Here is an 18,690-nt window from a genome sequence, read left to right on the forward strand (position 1 = left end):
TAAGAATAAAAATAACAACTAAACTTGTCGCTGCCTCCCCGGCAGCGACGCCAATTTTGACGAGGTGTCTACTCGCAAATAATATTTTTCTACTTTTCTTCACACTAGCAAGTAATATAAGGAAAGCAGATTCGTCCCAAGGGAGGTATGGAGTAAAAGTTGTTATGAAATTACTCTTAGCAACATGATTTTGTTATAAAAATTCTGGAAATTGTAAAGTTGTATTCAAATATGAGATGGAATTGAATAAAGGTTCATTCTTGGCCACGGAATATAAATCAAGTTGACATAAAGCTACGTTCTTTGCATTATCTCGTTACTAATAACCCTTGGATAAGTAGTACGCTCAACTATCCCGTTATTATCTCCTAAGCTCACCGGATACAGAAGCGCTCGACTACCGGTTTCTACTTGCCAAGTTCCCTAGAGGTACGCTTACTAGGTGTGACTTAAACAAATGCTTTACGTTTTATGAGATAAGGTTGCTCCTAGTGATGAACTCAAAAGCATGAATCACCTACTAGTGTCAATTTCTACATATGGGTACTTAACAAAGTCCCATCATCAATATCCACATATTGTTACTTTTGTTTAATTCTCTAGAAAATTACGGGTCGAAGAAAATCTAAACTAGCAATAAGATTGTGACATAACTATTTAATTTCGAACTTAAACAATTAAGGAACAATCCATAAACATTATTAGCATGGTAGAAATCAACAATAACTAAACTTGCGAGAAAACGAGCTATTGCATATCAATCATGAGTTCATATTTCGGGATTTGAAATCACCCTCAATCAAAAATAGTTTTAGTTACTCTTAGTTTTGGAGTTCGTCATCAATAATAATTGAAATAAAGAAGATGAAAAATAAATACGAAAGCAAACCCTAGCTGTGGCTATCTCCCTAGTTCAGTCATTTTTATAGTCTCCACGATATTTGTTGTAATAATTTCTAGTAAGGGTAATATGGTCATTTTCAAAATCTGAAATATTAACTTTAGTTATTTTTAATAAGGGTAGTCTGGTCATTTTCACAGTATTGCACTAATTTTCATTAAGGGTAATATGGTCATTTTCAAAGTTTGTAATATTTACTTTACTTATTTTCGATAAGGATAGTCTGGTCATTTTCACAGTCTCCATAATATTTATTGCACTAATTTCCATTAAGGGTAATATGGTCATTTTCATAGTTTGTAATATTTACTTTACTTATTTCCGATAAGGGTAGTTTGGTCATTTTCACATTCTCCATAACATTTATTAACCTTATTTTCAGTAAGGGTAAAATGGTCATTTTCAAAGACTATAATATTTACTTGACTTATTTTTGATAAAGGCAGTTTGGTCATTGTATAGTCTCCATGATGTTTATTGCATTAATTTCTAGTAAGGGTAATATGGTCATTTTCACAGTATGAAATATTAACTTCACTTATTTTTAATAAGGGTAATCTGGTCATTTTCACACTCTCAATAATATTTACTGCATTAATTTCTAGTAAGAGTAATATGGTCAATTTCACAGTCTGTAATATTTACTTTACTTATTTCCAATAACGGTAGTCTGGTCATTTTCACAGTCTCCATAATATTTATTGTATATGTTTCCAATAAGGGTAAAGTGGTCATTTTTCATAGTCTGTAATATTTACTTTAATTATTTTTATAAGGGTAGTTTGGTAATTTTTATAGTCTCCATGATATTTATTGCACTTATTTCCAGTAAGGGTAATATGGTCATTTTTCAGTATGTAATATTTACTTTACTTATTTTTGATAAGGGTAGTTTGGTCATTTTCATAGTCTCCATGATATTTATTGCATTTATTTCCAGTAAGGGTAATATGGTCATTTTCACAGTCTGTAATTTTTACTTTACTTATTTCTGATAAGGGTAGTCTGGTCATTTTCACAGTCTCCATAATATCTATTTCACTAATTTCCAATAAGGGTAGTATGGTCATTTTCACTGTCTCTGTGATATTTATTGCACTTATTTCCAATAAGGGTAGTATGGTCATTTTGACAGTCTCCATAACATTTATTGCACTTATTTCCCCTAAGGGTAAAATGGTCATTTTGGCATACTGCAATATTTACTTTACTCATTTTTGATAAGGGTAGTTTGGTCATTTTCACTGTCTCTGTGATATTTATTGACTTATTTCTAGTAAGGGTAATATGGCCATTTTCACAATCTGTAATATTTACTTTACTTATTTCCGATAAGGGTAGTATGGTCATTTTAACTGTCTCCATGATATTTATTGCACTAATTCCTAGTAAGGGTAATATGGTCATTTTTACTGTCTGTGTGATATTTATTCCACTTATTTCTAGTAAGGGTAATATGGTCATTTTGACAATCTGTAATATTTATTTCAATTATTTCCGATAAGGATAGTATGGTCATTTTCACTATCTCCATGATATTTATTGCACTAATTTCTAGTAAGGGTAATATGATCATTTCATTGTTTGTACTATTTACTTTACTTATTTCTGATAAGGGTAATATGGTCATTTTCTTGATCTGTAATATTTACTTTACTTATTTCCGATAAAAGTAGTATGGTTATTTTCACTCTAGCAATCTTTGAACCTGTGATGTTCAATTCTGATGTTACAGGTTACAAGAGTTAAAAACTCGGGTGTAACTCTAGTAACTGATGTTCATCCGAATCAGAAAACTCAATTCTAACTCTGGTATTCCTTGAACTCGGGATGTTCAAATCTGATAAATTTCATCTTCAGTTCACCCGAATGATAAACTCATGTCCAACTATAGTAATCTTTGAACCCGGGATGTTCAGATCTGATAAATTTCATCATAAGTTCATCTGAATCAGAAACTCAGGTCTAACTTTAGTAATCTGATATATTTCTTCTTCAGTTCATCCGAACGAGAAACCCAGGTCTAACTTTAGCAATCTTTGAACATGTGATTTTCCAATCTGATATATTTCGTCTTTAGTTCATCTTAACGAGAAACTCAGGTCTAACTCTAGTAATCTTAGAACCTGTGATTTTCCAATCTGATATATCTCATCTTCAGTTCATCCGAACGAGAAACTCAGGTCTAACTCTAGCAATCTTTGAAACTGTGATTTTCCAATCTGATATATTTCGTCTTCAGTTCATCCGAATGAGAAACTCAGGTCTAACTCTAGCAATCTTTGAACCTGTGATTTTCCAATATGATATATTTCATCTTCAGTTCATCCGAACGAGAAACTCAGGTCTAACTTTAGCAATCTTTGAACCCGTGATGTTTCAATCTGATATATTTCGTCTTCAGTTCATCTGAACGAGAAACTCATGTCTAACTCTAGTAATCTTAGAACCTGTGATGTTCGAATCTGATATATTTCGTCTCCAGTTCATCCGAACGAGAAACTCAGGTCTAACTCTAATAATCTGATATATTTCGTCTCTAGTTCATCCTAACCAGAAACTCAAGTCCAACTCTAGTAATCTTTGAATCTGGGATGTTCAAATCTAATACATTTCATCTTCAGTTCATCCAAACCAGAGACTCAGGTCTAACTCTAGTCATCTTTGAACCTGTGATGTTCAAAACTGATATATTTCGTCTCCAGTTCATCCTAACGGGAAACATAGGTCTATCTCTAGTCATCTTTGAACCTGTGATGCTCAAAACTGATATATTTCGTCTCCAGTTCAGCCTAACGGGAAACTTAGGTCTAACTCTAGCCATCTTTGAACTTGTGATGCTCAAAACTGATATATTTCGTCTCCAGTTCATCCTAACGGGAAACTTAGGTCTAACTCTAGTCATCTTTGAACCTGTGATGCTCAAAACTGATATATTTCGTCTCCAGTTCATCCTAACGGGATACTTAGGTCTATCTCTAGTCATCTTTGAACATGTGATGCTCAAAACTGACATATTTCGTCTCGAGTTCATCCTAATGGGAAATTTAGGTCTAACTATAGTCATCTTTGAACATGTGATGCTCAGAACTGATATACTTCGTCTCCAGTTCATCCTAATGGGAAACTTAGGTCTAACTCTAGTCATCTTTGAACCTGTGATATATTTCGTCTCCAGTTCATCCGAATCAAAAACTCGGGTCTAACTCTGGTAATCTTTGGACCCGGGATATTCAAATCTGATAAATTTCATCTTCAGTTCATCCTAATGAAAAACTCAGGTCCAACTCTGGTAATATTTGAACCCGGGATGTTCAAATGTGATAAATTTCATCTTCAGTTAATCCGGATGAGAAAATCATGTCCAACTCTGGTAATGTTTGAACCTGCGATGTTCAAATCTGATAAATTTCGTCTTCAGTTCATCCGAATGATACTCTTGCTCTGGCTTTGTTTTTGTATACTCACTTATCAATTCCTTTTGGTTGCAACTGAAACATCAAAATGAGATGGAGAGGTTGAATTAACAATCCCCATAAATTGTTTTGATTCCAATTTTTTCTATAATATTACACTATTAATGTTTGTGTTTTAATTTCATATAATTTTTGGATAACCCACAGAGGATTTCACAGGAAAAAGAATTTTGAACACAAAGGCCAAGTTAACCAATCAATCTATTCTTTTAAATTTTTGGATCGAGAAAATCATGTTGCAGTGTATTATGTATTTTTTCTACTTTAATTTCAGATCTATATCTAAGAAATAAATTAATTTAGGATTAGTGAAACCAACTTATAAGGGTTTTTATAACTTATGAATATCAACGAAGAAGATAACAAATAAGGGAAACTTAGACCAAGTTGGAAAAATATTCAAAACCATACCTCGTTAATGAGTGGACTACGAGTTTTTCTCTCCTCGAATCACATCTTATTCTCCCTTTAAAAAAATTTCATAAGTAACCTAGTTTAAGTACACGTGGGAAACACACACACGAAAAATCGTGTCCCTATATCTCGTTGAATAGTTAGCCGAGGTAAGGTTTCCTATATAAGGCTACAAGAGAGAGAAAATCACTCAACCCTATCTCAATCGTTTCTCCTGCGCCTCTCACCCTCTGATTTTCCGCTGCAAGAACGTGAAACCCTAATTCATGTCATTCTGTCATATTTCTCTCTTACATCTTCTTCTATTTCTGTTTTGTCCATGTTGTGCATCTGCTGAGAGAGTTTATCTATGAACTGATTGTTTTTTGTTGTAAGATCGAGATAAACCCATGGATAATACTCATCTGATTGTTAGTCTCGAATCAAGATCGAGAACAAAACCCATTTCTCTAATTTCGTAGCCTTCATTTTCAGATTTTTCATCACTGATTTTTTTATCTTTTATTGTTTTTTGTTGTGCTCTTATTTTGTGAATGGAAGGTTCTAGATTTCATGAGTTCAGATTAGGGTTTATTTTCTTAATTTGTTCTGTCAAATAGGGTTAACAGTTTTGCTTTCAAATGGTTGGGAACTGGGGTTTATATGATATTTGTTCGATTGAAGTCTTAATTTTGGTAAGTTTAGAGTTTACTGTAAAAGCATGGGATTTGGATTTTGATTCAGATTTCGCTTTTGTAGCATAAGTTTTATTATTGGAAGTAATTTTTCAGCTTTCGACTTTTATTTTCTCTATTCGCACAGGTCCAACTATCTCTTGTTCTTTCACTTTCACAAAGTAATATTAATCTCAGATCTGTATATATTGGGGTTTCGATTTTGTTGTATTTATGAGTTGATGCTTTCAAATCAGGGTTTATTCTTCTTTTCTTGTTAATTTGTTGTGTCAAATTTTTTCTTTCAAAGTTTTTAATAGGGGTTTGTTTTGCTTATTCAAATTAGGGTCTAAGAATTAGTATGTTGATTTTGGGCTCTGCAACTGTGATGGTGATTCCTGAGTTGCATTTTTTTGTTTTTGTCTTAGTTTGGATGAAGTTTTCATAGTCAATTTTTTGGGTTTAAATCTTATTTATTTATGGAAGTGATAGTTAAGGTTTACTGTGATAGCATGGGGTTTTGATTTAGGTTCAGATTTTCAACTTTTGGTAGCATAGTGTTTACTGTAATTATTGAGTTGGTCTTATAAATGGAAGTATGTTCTTGTTCTCTTTTGCCTTTGTTTCTCTATTTGCACCAACAATTTTTTTTTCCTCTACTTGTTGGTGCTTTTGTTCACTGCTTGCTTGGTCGAAGCAGGTCTTACTCCCTCTGTAACTTATGTTACTAGGATAGAAAAAGCTTTGCATAACTTTACAGGTATACTCAGTTGAGAATTCAACCATGATAGTGTTCTTGACTTAAAACTTTTGTTCAAGTCTTATTTTACTTGTTCTGAATTTCTATTGCCATCATGATGAAAGGGCAATAGAAATTGATATTGAAGAAACATATTTGCCCTTGTTAGTATTTAACTTGTGGTTTGTGTGACCTCTGCGGTGCTGGTGCTTTTATACTTTGCGGCATGTTATTTTTTAAATGGTGATGTTAGAAATCTGGAAAGCAGTTAAAACTGGTGAATTTATGTGTGTAGTGGCGTCGTGATTTTTTTATGCTATTATACAACATCATGACAGTACCCCAAGTAGGGTTGATGAGAGTTGTCATAAACTAAACATTTAGGCCTTGATGTTTCATTGCTTCTACTCTTCACTTACTTTTTTGTATTAAAATTCTTAACTAAGTAATCAGCTACCTCTTATGCACTATTTTTCTTATTAGCTCGACTTCTTTTGTTGTCTCTTTTAATAGGTGAAGCGACTTTTGAGTGAGGGGATGGATTTCAATATTCTTTCCTGGGGTCCAAATCAGTAGATCACAAGGTATGACTCTGCTACACCTTGCTGCAAAGGGAGGGCATCTTAAGGTCATGGATGAATTGCTTAAGAATGGAGTAAATATTGATGCTAGAACAAAGGGTGCATGTGGCTGTAAGTATAAATCACCCTAACTAGTTGTTTTAAGTTTAACAATCAATAAAATAGTGAACAACAGGTTGCTGTTTTTTTTTTTTTAATCTTTTTTTGAGTGGAAGGTTAGGTTCCATCTCACATATATATCGTACCCCACCCTTGCAAAGGGTGGCTTGACACCTTATTGAATGTTTTAGTTGTTACCTTTTGATGTTATATCTAGATAAAAGTATAGGTTGTTCAGTAGGATACCTGTTAGGAAATTTCTATTATCTATCTCTCTTTTCTAGCACCCCTGTTTTATGTTCTATAAACCATTAGCTTACACCTACATGTTCCAGCAACAAAGATTACTAGCTTTGGTACTGCTGTGGAATTTGTTTTCAAATTGGCTTAAATTGTCTGTACAAAAGTACTACTAGTTGGGAAGAAACAATCTAGGGTTGGTTGAGCCATTGATTTGACGTTCTTAAATTCTTATTTATGCTTAATTTTTTGTGTAATTGGAAACTCAGTTCTCTTATTTATGCCTTATGAGGAAAGAGGCTTATGCAGTCAGTATAGCTTGATTCATGTATTTGGTATTAATATCTGGTATTCTTCTGGTACAGATTCACCACCTTGATGGCGATATTGGACGCTACAAATTCATAACCTCGGTGGCGGCATTAGATGCTACAGATTCATCACCCACAATACCAAGCAGAACTGCAGAAGTAGTTGGTTTATGGCTTTCCACAATTTAAGCTGCTATTTGGTCACGGCTTGTGAAACTTTTAATGTTAGTAATCGGTTTTATTTTAATACTATTATGATTATGGTCATTCTACTACATTCCAGAGTTCTAGTCATGTATTCGGAATATGAAATGTTGTGTACCCCTTTAGTATCTAAAATGTATTCAGCATATTGCCCACACAGTAGTTATGTGTATCAACTTAGTTTTGTTCGTACAGTTTTGTGTTTGATAACTCATGAGTTATGTCTGTTGAAGTATTTTAGGCCTTGATCTCTGATTGAAAAATTGTTGATGGTTATGGTACCTGCAGATGCAGGCAAGTACTCTGCGTTCTCTCACAATTTGACTTGGTACCATAACATGGTGATGAAGGTCAACTAACTGCCGCATTTTCTAAAAACATGCAAAACCTTCCATATTTCAGGTGATTCAGTTTTTGTTCTTTTTAATTTAAATGTGGCATTTGCTAATGGAATTTGTGTATAATGTACTTGGAAGTAATTAGTCATTGGAGCCGAAAAGTTATGAAGAGATTAGAAAACTCATTTTAACTTAAAAAAATTAGGGTGTGGTGGTTTGGTTCAGATCTTTTTAACTTCTCACTTGGTCTCTTTTGGTGCATCCAAACACAAAACCAGGTGCCTCTGTTCTTTAGGTATGTCTATGACCATTTCCCTTCATTGTGTTGTGTTCTCTATCTTTCTTAATTCAATCATTTTTTTCAACTCCTTACTCTCTTTTTTCAACTCCTTACTCGCCTTCTTGAATGATTGAATCGGTTGTCCTGTCAGACATTGATTGTTGAATACCATTATTTTCCTTTAGATTGGGTTGACATGTGAAGGCAAAAGGCTTGTTGGTGAGGCACATGCTGGACAGATTACACGTCATCAAGGGGCTGCTTTACTTTGAGGAGCTTTGTAGCAGCTCAGAGTGTTAGCTTTGAATTTTTTTGGGTTTAATTTCATTACGGATAGAACGATTCTGTTATATGTGTTAGTAATGAATGTATGAATCTTGTTTTGAGCATGCATGAATGCAGATTGAAAAATAAGAAATTGCAGGCCTGGGTTCCTGGTTTAGTTTTAGTTGTATCACAGGCCTGTAAACTGGAAGTGCAGGTCCATGAGAATGATCTGGGCTACAATTTTTTTTTTGTTGTAACTGAAACAATTGTCACAGGGATATATGTGATACAAATTGTGAAGCAAGACAACACGTGTCATCATCTGTTGTTATGAGACTAACAGTTTAATCGTTACAAAACCCGTGACAACTTGATGACACGTGTCCAGTGAGTGAATTAACAAAAGTAATCGCAACACTAATCTGTTACTTTTCCCGTGACAAAATAAAAATTCGTAACAGTTGTATTCGTTGCTCTATATGTGGTTCTGTAAGACACATGTCACTTTGTGAATTGTTGTAAACAGGAGTAACTATTAAAACCGTTAAGATAGACGTGACAAATTCGACACGTGTCGCAATCATAAAATTAATTATTGGAACGGTTTTATATGTGGCTGTATCTGGACAATGTCACAGATAAAAACGTTACAAACATGATCACAATTATTTATAGCGGTCTTTTTATAACATGTTATAACCGTTACAAATATTATCAGTAACAGCTATAGCTTGTGACAAAATCCTTGAAATGGTGTAGTGATATTTCTAGATGCTTCATCATAAGTCGTTGCTGCTTCTTCTACTGCATCAAAACTATCTAACCATTTTCGTATTTACTACAAATAAGAAAGCGAAATACACACCCAACTCTCTGTTCACTCCTCACCATGATTCCTCTAGCTTCTCTGAATTTCATCTGCAACCTCTGTTTTTTCTTTCCTTTTCTGTTTTTGTTAAAATAGAACGAAGAAGATGGAGAGCGATATTAACAAGAACGATCTTGATATACGCATGGTTAAATTACAGTAAGACACATTTTTTAGCCGTAGGATTTTGTTTGAGAGATGCCGCTGGATCTGTTCATGTGGTAGTAGATATTCACTTAATGCAACATTAGGTTAATTTGCTCATTTCGTCCATTGCTGATATCTCTTCAGAAGAGATATTGACCGGTCCATATCGCGATATTGACTATTTGGATGGAAAATTGGACGGTAGGGCATTTTCCCATAATTTTTTTTTCATGGGGCGTTTTTCCTGTGGGGCGTCGAAATATATGGCATTTTTCCAATTATCCCTTGATTTTTACAAGAACTTATTCACTGAAGAACAGATTATGAGACCATCTCTGGAGGAGATTAATTTTGATCAAATCAGCCACGAAAAATCTATTATTTTAGATGTGAATATTTCAGAAGAAGAAGTCTATACTGCTATCAAAGAGCTTGGTAATGACAAGGATCCAGGGCCAGATGGTTATCCAATTTTATTCTTTCTGAAGTGCTGGAAGTTTATCAAGACTGATTTTATGAACACAGTGGAGGAGTTTAACAGTAATGGTCATATTGACACTAAGCATAATTCTATTTTTATTTCTCTTGTCCCTAAAAAAGGATTATAAAGAGACAATAAAAGATTGTAGGTCAATCTGTCTATTGACTATTGTGTATAAAATCATCTCCAAAGTGCTTGTTTCACGGCTAAAATTAGTCATGAACAAATTGATTTCTCCTGTTCAATGTGCTTATGTATAAGGAAAGCAGATCATTGGTGGAATTCTGATTGCTAATGAGCTGGTAGATTCAAGGCTTGCCTCCAAAAATCCAGGAATCATTTGTAAAATTGATCTAGAGAAGGCATTTGATACAGTAAGTTGGAGTTATTTGGAAATGGTTCTGCAAAAAATGGGTTTTAGCAACAAATTGTGCAAATAGGTCAGGTTTTGTTATTCAACTGCTTCTTTCTCTGTTTTAATTAATGATCCTTCATTTGGATACTTCAAAAGCACAAGGGGAGTAAGACAAGGTGACCCAATTTCACCACTACTTTTTAACATAGCAATGGAGGGTTTCTCAAGATACTTAGACATGGCAACACTAAATGTGGCCTCATCATTAGAAGATAACATCTAGATGTTCCATACTCTACCAGGAGTGAACTCAACATCTGTTAAAAGATAACATCCTATCAGGAACAAAAAATCCATTTGAAAAACCATTGCAAGAAGGATTCAACAGACACAGACCAAAGGACGCTCACCAGACACAGATCAAAGGACGCATCCCTAATGCGTTTTGTCAACAGACACACACTAAAGGACGCGTCCTGTTGTGAAACTATAAAGTCAAACATCGATCACGTCCAATTAACACCAAGCATGTGTCGATAATGGCCTCAAGAAAAGTAAAGGCCTTTATTTTTCTTTCTCTTGGATATGGGAATCCGTGATCTGGAAGTTTTAATGTTGCGCAACAAAACGACCGAATGATAAGATGGACATACATTATACAGAAAAGGACTACTTACTCAGATTTTAAGAAAGTATACATAACCATTACCAGTGTTTTTTTTACGGAAAATGGGTCATTTGTCCAAAAAAATTAAAACATGGTTCAAATGGACGAAAAAAAATTAGTATGGGTGAAATGAACAAAAGAAAATAGCAAGAATGAAACTGGATTCAGCGCGACTTTAACTTAAAAAATAGCAAGGATGAAACTGGATGCATCCTGATATAAATTAAAAATAAGAAAAAATATTTGAAAATGGGTAGGATGAAACTGGTTACATCCTGGCTATTTTTATATTTTTGTCCATTTGAACAGTATCTTTTTAATTTTTGTCCATTTAAACAATATCAAAATGTACAAATCTTTTTCACCCAGAAATCCTTGATTTTGGTCTTTTTAACCAATTTTGTGTTTTTTTTGGAAGTTTTTTTTATGAAATCCTTGATTTTGTCCATTTAAACAGTATCAAAATGTACAAACCAGTTTCATCCTTACTATTTTTTTATTTTGACCATTTTACCCAAACTATTTTTTACTCGTCCATTTGAACCGTGATTTAAAAATATTTGGACAAATGACCCATTTTCCGTTTTCATTATTGGGGCTGACATGATTTTCTTTTTTTTTGATGCCAAAGATGTGAAATTTATTGACTTGGAGGAGTTACATTGTCTGCAATTAAAAGACTCTATAATAGCTGGTGGTTTATCAATCCAGAAGCTATTGACTCTATACTTTCCGCTGAATTCTGCTAGTGTATCAGCAAGTTTATTACAAGACCTAGGAACAAAATGGCAATTCCAATAAGGAATGCTTTTCAGACACTCAATGACATCAAGCAAAATGTCTTCGTTTTCCAAGCTATAACCGGTGCTTGCTTAGTTATGTAGCTTTCAATTCCTTGCAAATGTGTCTCGAAAACCACATGTGTAAGTAGCCTATCTTTGCTCCATCTGACAGCCTCCAGGAACGCTAGACATTCTGCATGTTCGGAGTCTTTTACTCCTGCATAGCATTTGGATGCGCTTCCCTGCCATTTCCCTGCAAAATCACGAAGAACATGTGCAATCCCTGTTAGTTTTGTATTTTTATCATAAGAGGCATCGCAATTTATAGTAAAGAACGGTGATGCAGGGGGTTTCCATAGCAATGAATGTTTAATGTGATGCGAGGCCATGGTTCTGGTCTGTTGTTTGGAATTTAATCCCTCCAAGTAGCTTGCAAAGCTCATAGCCCTTCTAGCAACTGCCTCTGGGTTTGCTTTCTTTTTCTGAAAATGTACTTCGCATCGTTTGTTCCATATTGACCATGAAACGATCATAGCTAGGTGTAGCCATCTTGAATCTGAGCTGGTGTGTTGTGCTGTTTTCATCCATGCTTCAAATATAGTAGCAATATCATCGTAATGACCTGTTGTAGCACTTGAACCTCCTGGGATAAGCATCCGTACTGCTCTTGAGAAAGGTCAAGTAAACAAGACATGCACAGTTTCCTCTTCATGCTGGTTGCAGAAAGGGCAGGATCTGTTTATGTAACTGCATGTACGAGAGAGTCTGACATTGGTGGGTAATATGTAAGCAAGGCATTTCCACCAGAAATGTTTGACCCTAGGCCAGATTTGAATGTTCCACATCTCTTTCCATTGAATCTCTGTGTTTTGTATCATCAAAGATACATCTGTATCACCCAAGCTTATTTCGTGAAGTTTGTTATAGGCCGATTTGAGACTGAAATGTCCGTTTCTGGTAAGGTTCCATATGAGTTTTCCCTTCGTTGCTGTTGGAATTCTCATCTGTAGGATAAGGTTTGCAGTTTCTGAATCAAAAAGTTGCTGCACCAGTGAAGCATTCCATTGGTTATCTTCTTGAATTATCAGCTCCTTCACCCAAATATAATTTTCACTGTACTCAGCATCTTGTCTTGGTATAGGTGGTACTGTCATCCCTGTAATCCAGACATCGAGCCATATTTTGATTTTGCTGCCTGATCCAATTCTCCAACGACTATGAGCTTTGATGAATGGAACTTGCTTCTGTAGACCCTTCCAAGCCCATGATCAATTTGCTTTAGAGTTTGCATGGAGCATAGTAGTGCATGGGAAATACTTAGCTTGCATTGCACGAACCCAGGATTCATGCATATTCTCCAAGTAGCTTTAACCAGCAGAGCTTGGTTCAATATCTTCAAGTTTCGAAAACCATGAATCTAAATATGTTAAGACATTGTTTTGGAGTATCAGGATATCAAATTTCTCAAAACCCATAATATATATATCAGGTTCGTTAAGTTCCGATGCCTCTATGGTTAATCAGGCTGGCAGAATAAAGTTTCCCTGAAGTTTACAGGTACTAGAGAGTTATATACCCAGTTCCATTACGCTTCTTTTGATTAAATTTTGAAGTGCCCTGGTACTGGTGGATGGCCACGACAATATGTATGACCTTTCCGTTGTGGACCTGCGAGATTCTACCTTGCAGATCATTGATATTTTTACTTAAATAGGCCGAGGATTGTGTGTAGGGGTGCACATACCCTACCCATATCCGCCAATCCTACCCTACCCGCCAGTGTTTTAACCGTATCCTATCCTACCCACTATTTGGCGGGTAGGATAACGGGTAAAGATTTTCTTAACCGCCGTTAGATGGGTAGGGTGACGGATAAAGCTCGAAATTATTCTACCCTACCCGCCTACCCGCCTATTTATCTAACAGCCGTTAGTAGCCGTTGATCTTTCTATTATTGATCATCTTTGCCGTTGGTTTTTTATTAATCAACTCAACCTAAAAACTAAATTCATTTTCGTTTCATCTCTTCATACTTCTCCTCTCTACACAGAAACTCCCAGAACCCTAGATTGAAAATCCAGTTTGTTTCTCAATAATTAGAAATTAAAGTTAGAAATCGAAGAGGAACCTCACTGTCACAATTCATTCATCGTCCTAACCGAAATCAAAACGTATGTATCAGTAGAAATCTAAAGTGACCATTTCCATCTAGTATATTTTTTACCTCCAAACACAAGAGTTTCAGGCTTACAACTAAACTTTATCTTTGGGGTTTGTCAATTTTGGGTGCGAGAGGTAAGGATCTCCCTTAGTGGTTTTGTTTTTAAAAATTTCTTCTGCCCTTAATTCAATTGGTTAGTTATTTGATCAAGGTGTTGTAGATTGATTTCATTTTTTCAATTTGTAACTTGGGTAGGTCGTAATGACCATGATTGCATGTTTTCTTAATTTGTTTTAGGGAAATTAAATTAGGGTTCCTTATTTTTACATGAGTTATGGGTTTCTTTGTTTTCCTGAAATGACCTAGTGTTGCCTCCGTTGTTCTTCTAGTACTGTTTTTTCATTAGGGTATGACTGATTTATGTGATTTTGTGCATGCCCATCTTGAGATTTGATAAGCAGTAGCCATGAGTATGTTAGGTTTCGGTTCAAGTTTTTGATTTTTTTCGATTCCATTCTCAAAATATGTGATGTTGAGTTGAGTTATTGTATAGTTAAAATTACTTAAGTTAATTGTGTTCAGTGTCTCTCGCTGGTTGTCAAATCTTGGCTGTAAAACCTTTAATGGATAAAATGCAAGTGTTATATGTTTCTGCCTAGTATTGTCCGGACTTTTTCTTTGGATAAGGCTGTTTTGGTTTAGTGGTCGATGGATGAAAATCTGCATACATCTAAAAAGGCTTGGAAAAGCACATTCTGTTGATTAAGGATTTTGTTCATCAATGTAATGGTTTATGTGGCTATAATAGATCCAAAATATCAGTTATTTTGACTGGGGCGGGAAGCTTAGAAGGATTAAATTACTCTTCCATGTGGTTGTTCTTATACTAACCATTGTCGACCTTGGTGAACTGATGTGCGACATTAGAATTTATACCTTGCTTTGTAATTAACATTTATATTCCTGAATGCTTTTTAATTAGGATTACGGGCCTGCTGTCAGTTCAGCGGGTCCTGCAAACAAACGTTGGGGATTCTCTTTTGAACCCAGGGTAAGTCTCTCTACAAGATAGGATCATTCATAGAGCTGTAAATGTATTCTGATGTAAGCAACGATACGTCGTTCAGTTGTACGAGGTATCTTCTTTTTGCACTTCAAATTGGCAATTTTTATAAATGTTCAACATGCTTGGATCCTGATTCGACCCAATTGTGCCATAGGTAAAACTTGGGACATACTGAATCTTGACTCAACCGTTTATACTTCTTCTTCATGACCAAAACTATGCTGCAAGGTTGTCTCTATTTTACTTTAATTTTTATTTTTTGTCATCTTTGTAAATGATATATTCTCTTGGTTTAGGTGATGGGAAGCAAGACAAAGATTTTTATCGTTTTGGAGTCAGTCACCGGAGGGGAGCTCTTTGAAAAAGTTGTAATTTATCAAAGAAGTCCCCTGTACCATGATTAGATGCATGGAGTCTAAGCGTTATTTTGGGAACACAAGGTCTAAGCGTTGAATTTAGATATATAGGTTCTCGACACGGTGCCAGCAGGGGTGTCCGGAACCAGCAAAAACACATCAGTATGTGTGTAAATTAATTTACCACGGAGACTTAAAGGTTGATTTTCTGGAATGTGTTAATTTTGTAGAAATTAGGAAACTTCAGATCTACAAGATAGGATCATTCATAGAGCTGTAAATGTATTCTGATATAAGATGGAGTAAGTAATTTTTTGTACACAATCCTTTTGGTGATATTGTGCATGTGAAGGAGGTAAATGCAACGACACTAGTTCATTTAGGATATAGGTCTCACAGTGCAGAAGCAGTTTGTAAATTTAACTGTTTTCAAGGCTATTATCAGAGATTAAACGTCAAGAATAACAAACTTGGTGTGCTGCTAATGGGATTAAGACCACATACTAACTGGGAAATCAATCCTCACAGTACTAGTTTTATGCGCCTTAATTACACCTTGCTCTGTAATTAGCATTTATATTCCTGGGTTTTTTTTTTTTTTGCAATTTCTTGTACTGCATATTAAAGTTATGAAATTTAATATTGTTGGTTTTAGTTTGTGAAGGCTTAGTGTGAGCAAACATGGTTGAGATTACTGAAGAGATGTCAACGAGACCTCATATTCCCTCTCAAGCTGCATCTCAATTTGTGCAACGAAGGGCCAGTACTGTTGCATCTCCGCCACCTCCACCTCCACCATCTTCTCAACTTGAGGTCAGAGAAAGTAAGAAGCGGAAGAGGACATCTTGGGTATGGGGGCATTTTACGACGAGTTTTGATGAAGATGGTATTAAATGGGGGAAGTGTAACCATTGTGAAGGCATGATGCTTTTGTTTGTTCATTTTTCCCTAGTTAGATTGGCAGTACCATTGGGTACATATTTAGATAGGATGGCTCTTATTTGTTGTGTTGTTGCAAGATTTCATTTTTGTTTTTGGGAAGCATTTTTTGTATACACAGTCAAGGTAGTAACTAGTAACCAGAAAATCCAGAATATAGAAAACTAAAACTAAAAAAAAAACGGTTATACTCGCCACCCTATCCTACCCGACCCGCCTAATGGGTCGGGTAGGACCTTATCCGTTTAGTGGCGGGTAGGGTGGCGGGTAAAAAATTTCTTACCCGCCAGTCAGCGGGTAGGGTGGAGAAATAGGCCATATCCTACCCACCCTACCCGTTGTGCAGCCCTAATTGTGTGCACTAACAAGATATTTGTTGATTCGACTATGCAGCAGGCATGTTAGCCAACAAGTTCCATGGATATGCCCGATCTTCCCAAAATTCAAAGAAAAGTTGTTGTGATGGGAGGCATCCCTTGGATTGCAGGTACAGATTTCTCGTCAGAAATATCAAAAGCTGTTATAGGTCATGGCGTCCTATAACAATTACATTGTACAGATCTTTCACTTTATTTTTGTGCCGTATGAAGATATTATGCTGATCACAGTGGTTAATTATGACGATATTACATGTGCATTAGCCAGATGCTCTAAAGGAAGCAAGTGCAAAAATCAACAAATTAAGAAGTGCCTAAAGTACTAGCTAATTAAAACCAAAAAAGAACAGTCGATTAAAAAGTTTAACAGTAAACAAGGGTTTCAAAACAATGCAGCCCACCAGAAAATGGAATAATAATAGCGACAAGGTCCTTCACTGGTCGGCAATATTCTTCTTAAGATCATCTGTTGTAGTAGTAGTACTCATCAAGTACCTCTGTCGATATTTTTCCACGCTTTGCAACAGATTATTAATTTGAATACTTCTACTACTCTCCATCTTCTTTAAATCGGGCAACGGAAAACTCAATTCATCACTAAAGTAATCAGCACAAATTTCCTGACCAACTTTCCAAGAACTGAATATCGACCCCATATCACTCAGATGAATTATTAGAACACAAAATTGGTTAAAAAGATCAAAATCAACAATTTTTGGGTGAAATGGACAGTTAGATTTTGATACTGTTTAAATGGATAAAAATGTAAAAATAGGCAGGATGTAACCAGTTTCATTATGGCCATTTTCAAATATTTTTTCTTATTTTTAATTTACACAGGATGTATCCAATTTCATCCTTGCTATTTTTTAAATTTAAGCTAGGATGAAACTTACTATTTTTTTTTTTGCCATTTCACCCAAACTATTTTTTACTCGTCCATTTGAACGGTGATTTAAAAATATTTAGACAAATGACCCATTTTCCGTTATTAGAGCGAGAGCAAAGGACAAATGTGTAAGAATTGCGTGATTTAGATGAGTGAATGAATGAACTGTATGCAAAGGTTTATATAGAGAGATCTAAAGTCGAGTTTTTCTAAATTTGTTTCCTTTCCTTTTTTTCCTCGAAACTTCTTTGAAAATCGCTTACCAGCTAAAAGAAGCTTATTCCAAAAGACAAAGGACTTTATATGGCAGGTGAGGTGTTCATAGCAAGTGGGTCTTAAATCTTGAAAGTGTTTTATTAGTACTATATCCTATTGACCTTTTATTTTGACCAAGTTGTATATACAATATAAGCTTCAGAGAAGTTTCACTCCTTTTTTTCGATTTCTTAACGTGTTGGTTAATCATTAAGTAATAATACAAATGATAGACAAAATATTAAGGAGATTGGGATATAATCCTTTGAGACTGTTTCTCCAAGCAATGCTTGAAATTAAAGAGAAAAAAATGAAGCTGCATGCCAAGTCCCCCTTCTTCTTTGTTTGAGCAAAGAGAGGTTTATATATCGATAAATGTTTAACAGTACAACATGAAATATACAAACATACGAAAGTAGACACAAAAATCAGCTGCGGAAGATACATACAGTAACGATTCACCAGTCAAATTTATGAACCTCCACGCTTCTTTTCCTGCTTAAACTGGTATATTTTCATATACATAATTCGGTTTGAAATGGTTAACACTGATTGACCTAGTCACTACGCATTGTCAAAGTCATAAGTTTTTTTTTTTTTTTTTTGCATAACCACTCAAAGTTCTGTGCCTGACCATTTCTTTTTCGTATACACTATATAAAATCCAATCATTATTTAATTTCTCAGAAAATTATATGAATTTTCAGTTTACTTTTGATTTCGTGCATATAACTTAAGCTTAAATCTAAGTTGTGGAATATAGCACCCAACTCATTTTAAACTTAGCAACATCCATCTCTTTGGATTTCATTTTTATTAATCTTCTTGAAAATAGATCTTACGA

General features: G+C 35.0%; 1 protein-coding gene and 1 long non-coding RNA gene across 4 annotated transcripts; one reads left to right on the plus strand and one right to left on the minus strand.

The window, feature by feature from the left end:
* Positions 1–4,999: 4,999 nt before the first annotated feature.
* On the plus strand, positions 5,000–8,625 carry LOC113284582. 3 transcript variants are annotated; one of them, XR_003328257.1, is made up of 5 exons: positions 5,000–6,875; positions 7,469–7,638; positions 7,907–8,020; positions 8,162–8,251; positions 8,422–8,625. It is a non-coding gene; the product is annotated as an uncharacterized LOC113284582 (long non-coding RNA). The 3 variants fall into 3 exon arrangements; XR_003328256.1 differs by having other exon boundaries at positions 5,000–6,204; positions 6,697–6,875; positions 7,907–8,251; XR_003328255.1 differs by having other exon boundaries at positions 7,907–8,251.
* A 3,207-nt stretch (positions 8,626–11,832) lies between these two features.
* On the minus strand, positions 11,833–12,957 carry LOC113280738. Its single transcript, XM_026529324.1, has 2 exons — positions 12,561–12,957; positions 11,833–12,464 (listed from the first exon to the last, which is right to left on the minus strand). Exons 1-2 carry the CDS (start codon positions 12,955–12,957, stop codon positions 11,833–11,835), a joined length of 1,029 nt encoding a protein of 342 aa, XP_026385109.1.
* Positions 12,958–18,690: the final 5,733 nt, after the last annotated feature.

The sequence above is a fragment of the Papaver somniferum genome, chromosome 5 (genome assembly GCF_003573695.1).
Source record: "Papaver somniferum cultivar HN1 chromosome 5, ASM357369v1, whole genome shotgun sequence".
Classification (NCBI taxonomy): domain Eukaryota; kingdom Viridiplantae; phylum Streptophyta; class Magnoliopsida; order Ranunculales; family Papaveraceae; genus Papaver; species Papaver somniferum.

Bases quoted from the DNA above. Each gene is read 5' to 3' on its own strand.
- LOC113280738 (XM_026529324.1), bottom strand. From the start codon at position 12,957: ATGACAGTACCACCTATACCAAGACAAGATGCTGAGTACAGTGAAAAT. The intron at 12,465-12,560 runs GTACATGCAGTT...TCTCAAGAGCAG, and splicing joins CACCAATGTCAGACTCTCTC to TACGGATGCTTATCCCAGGA.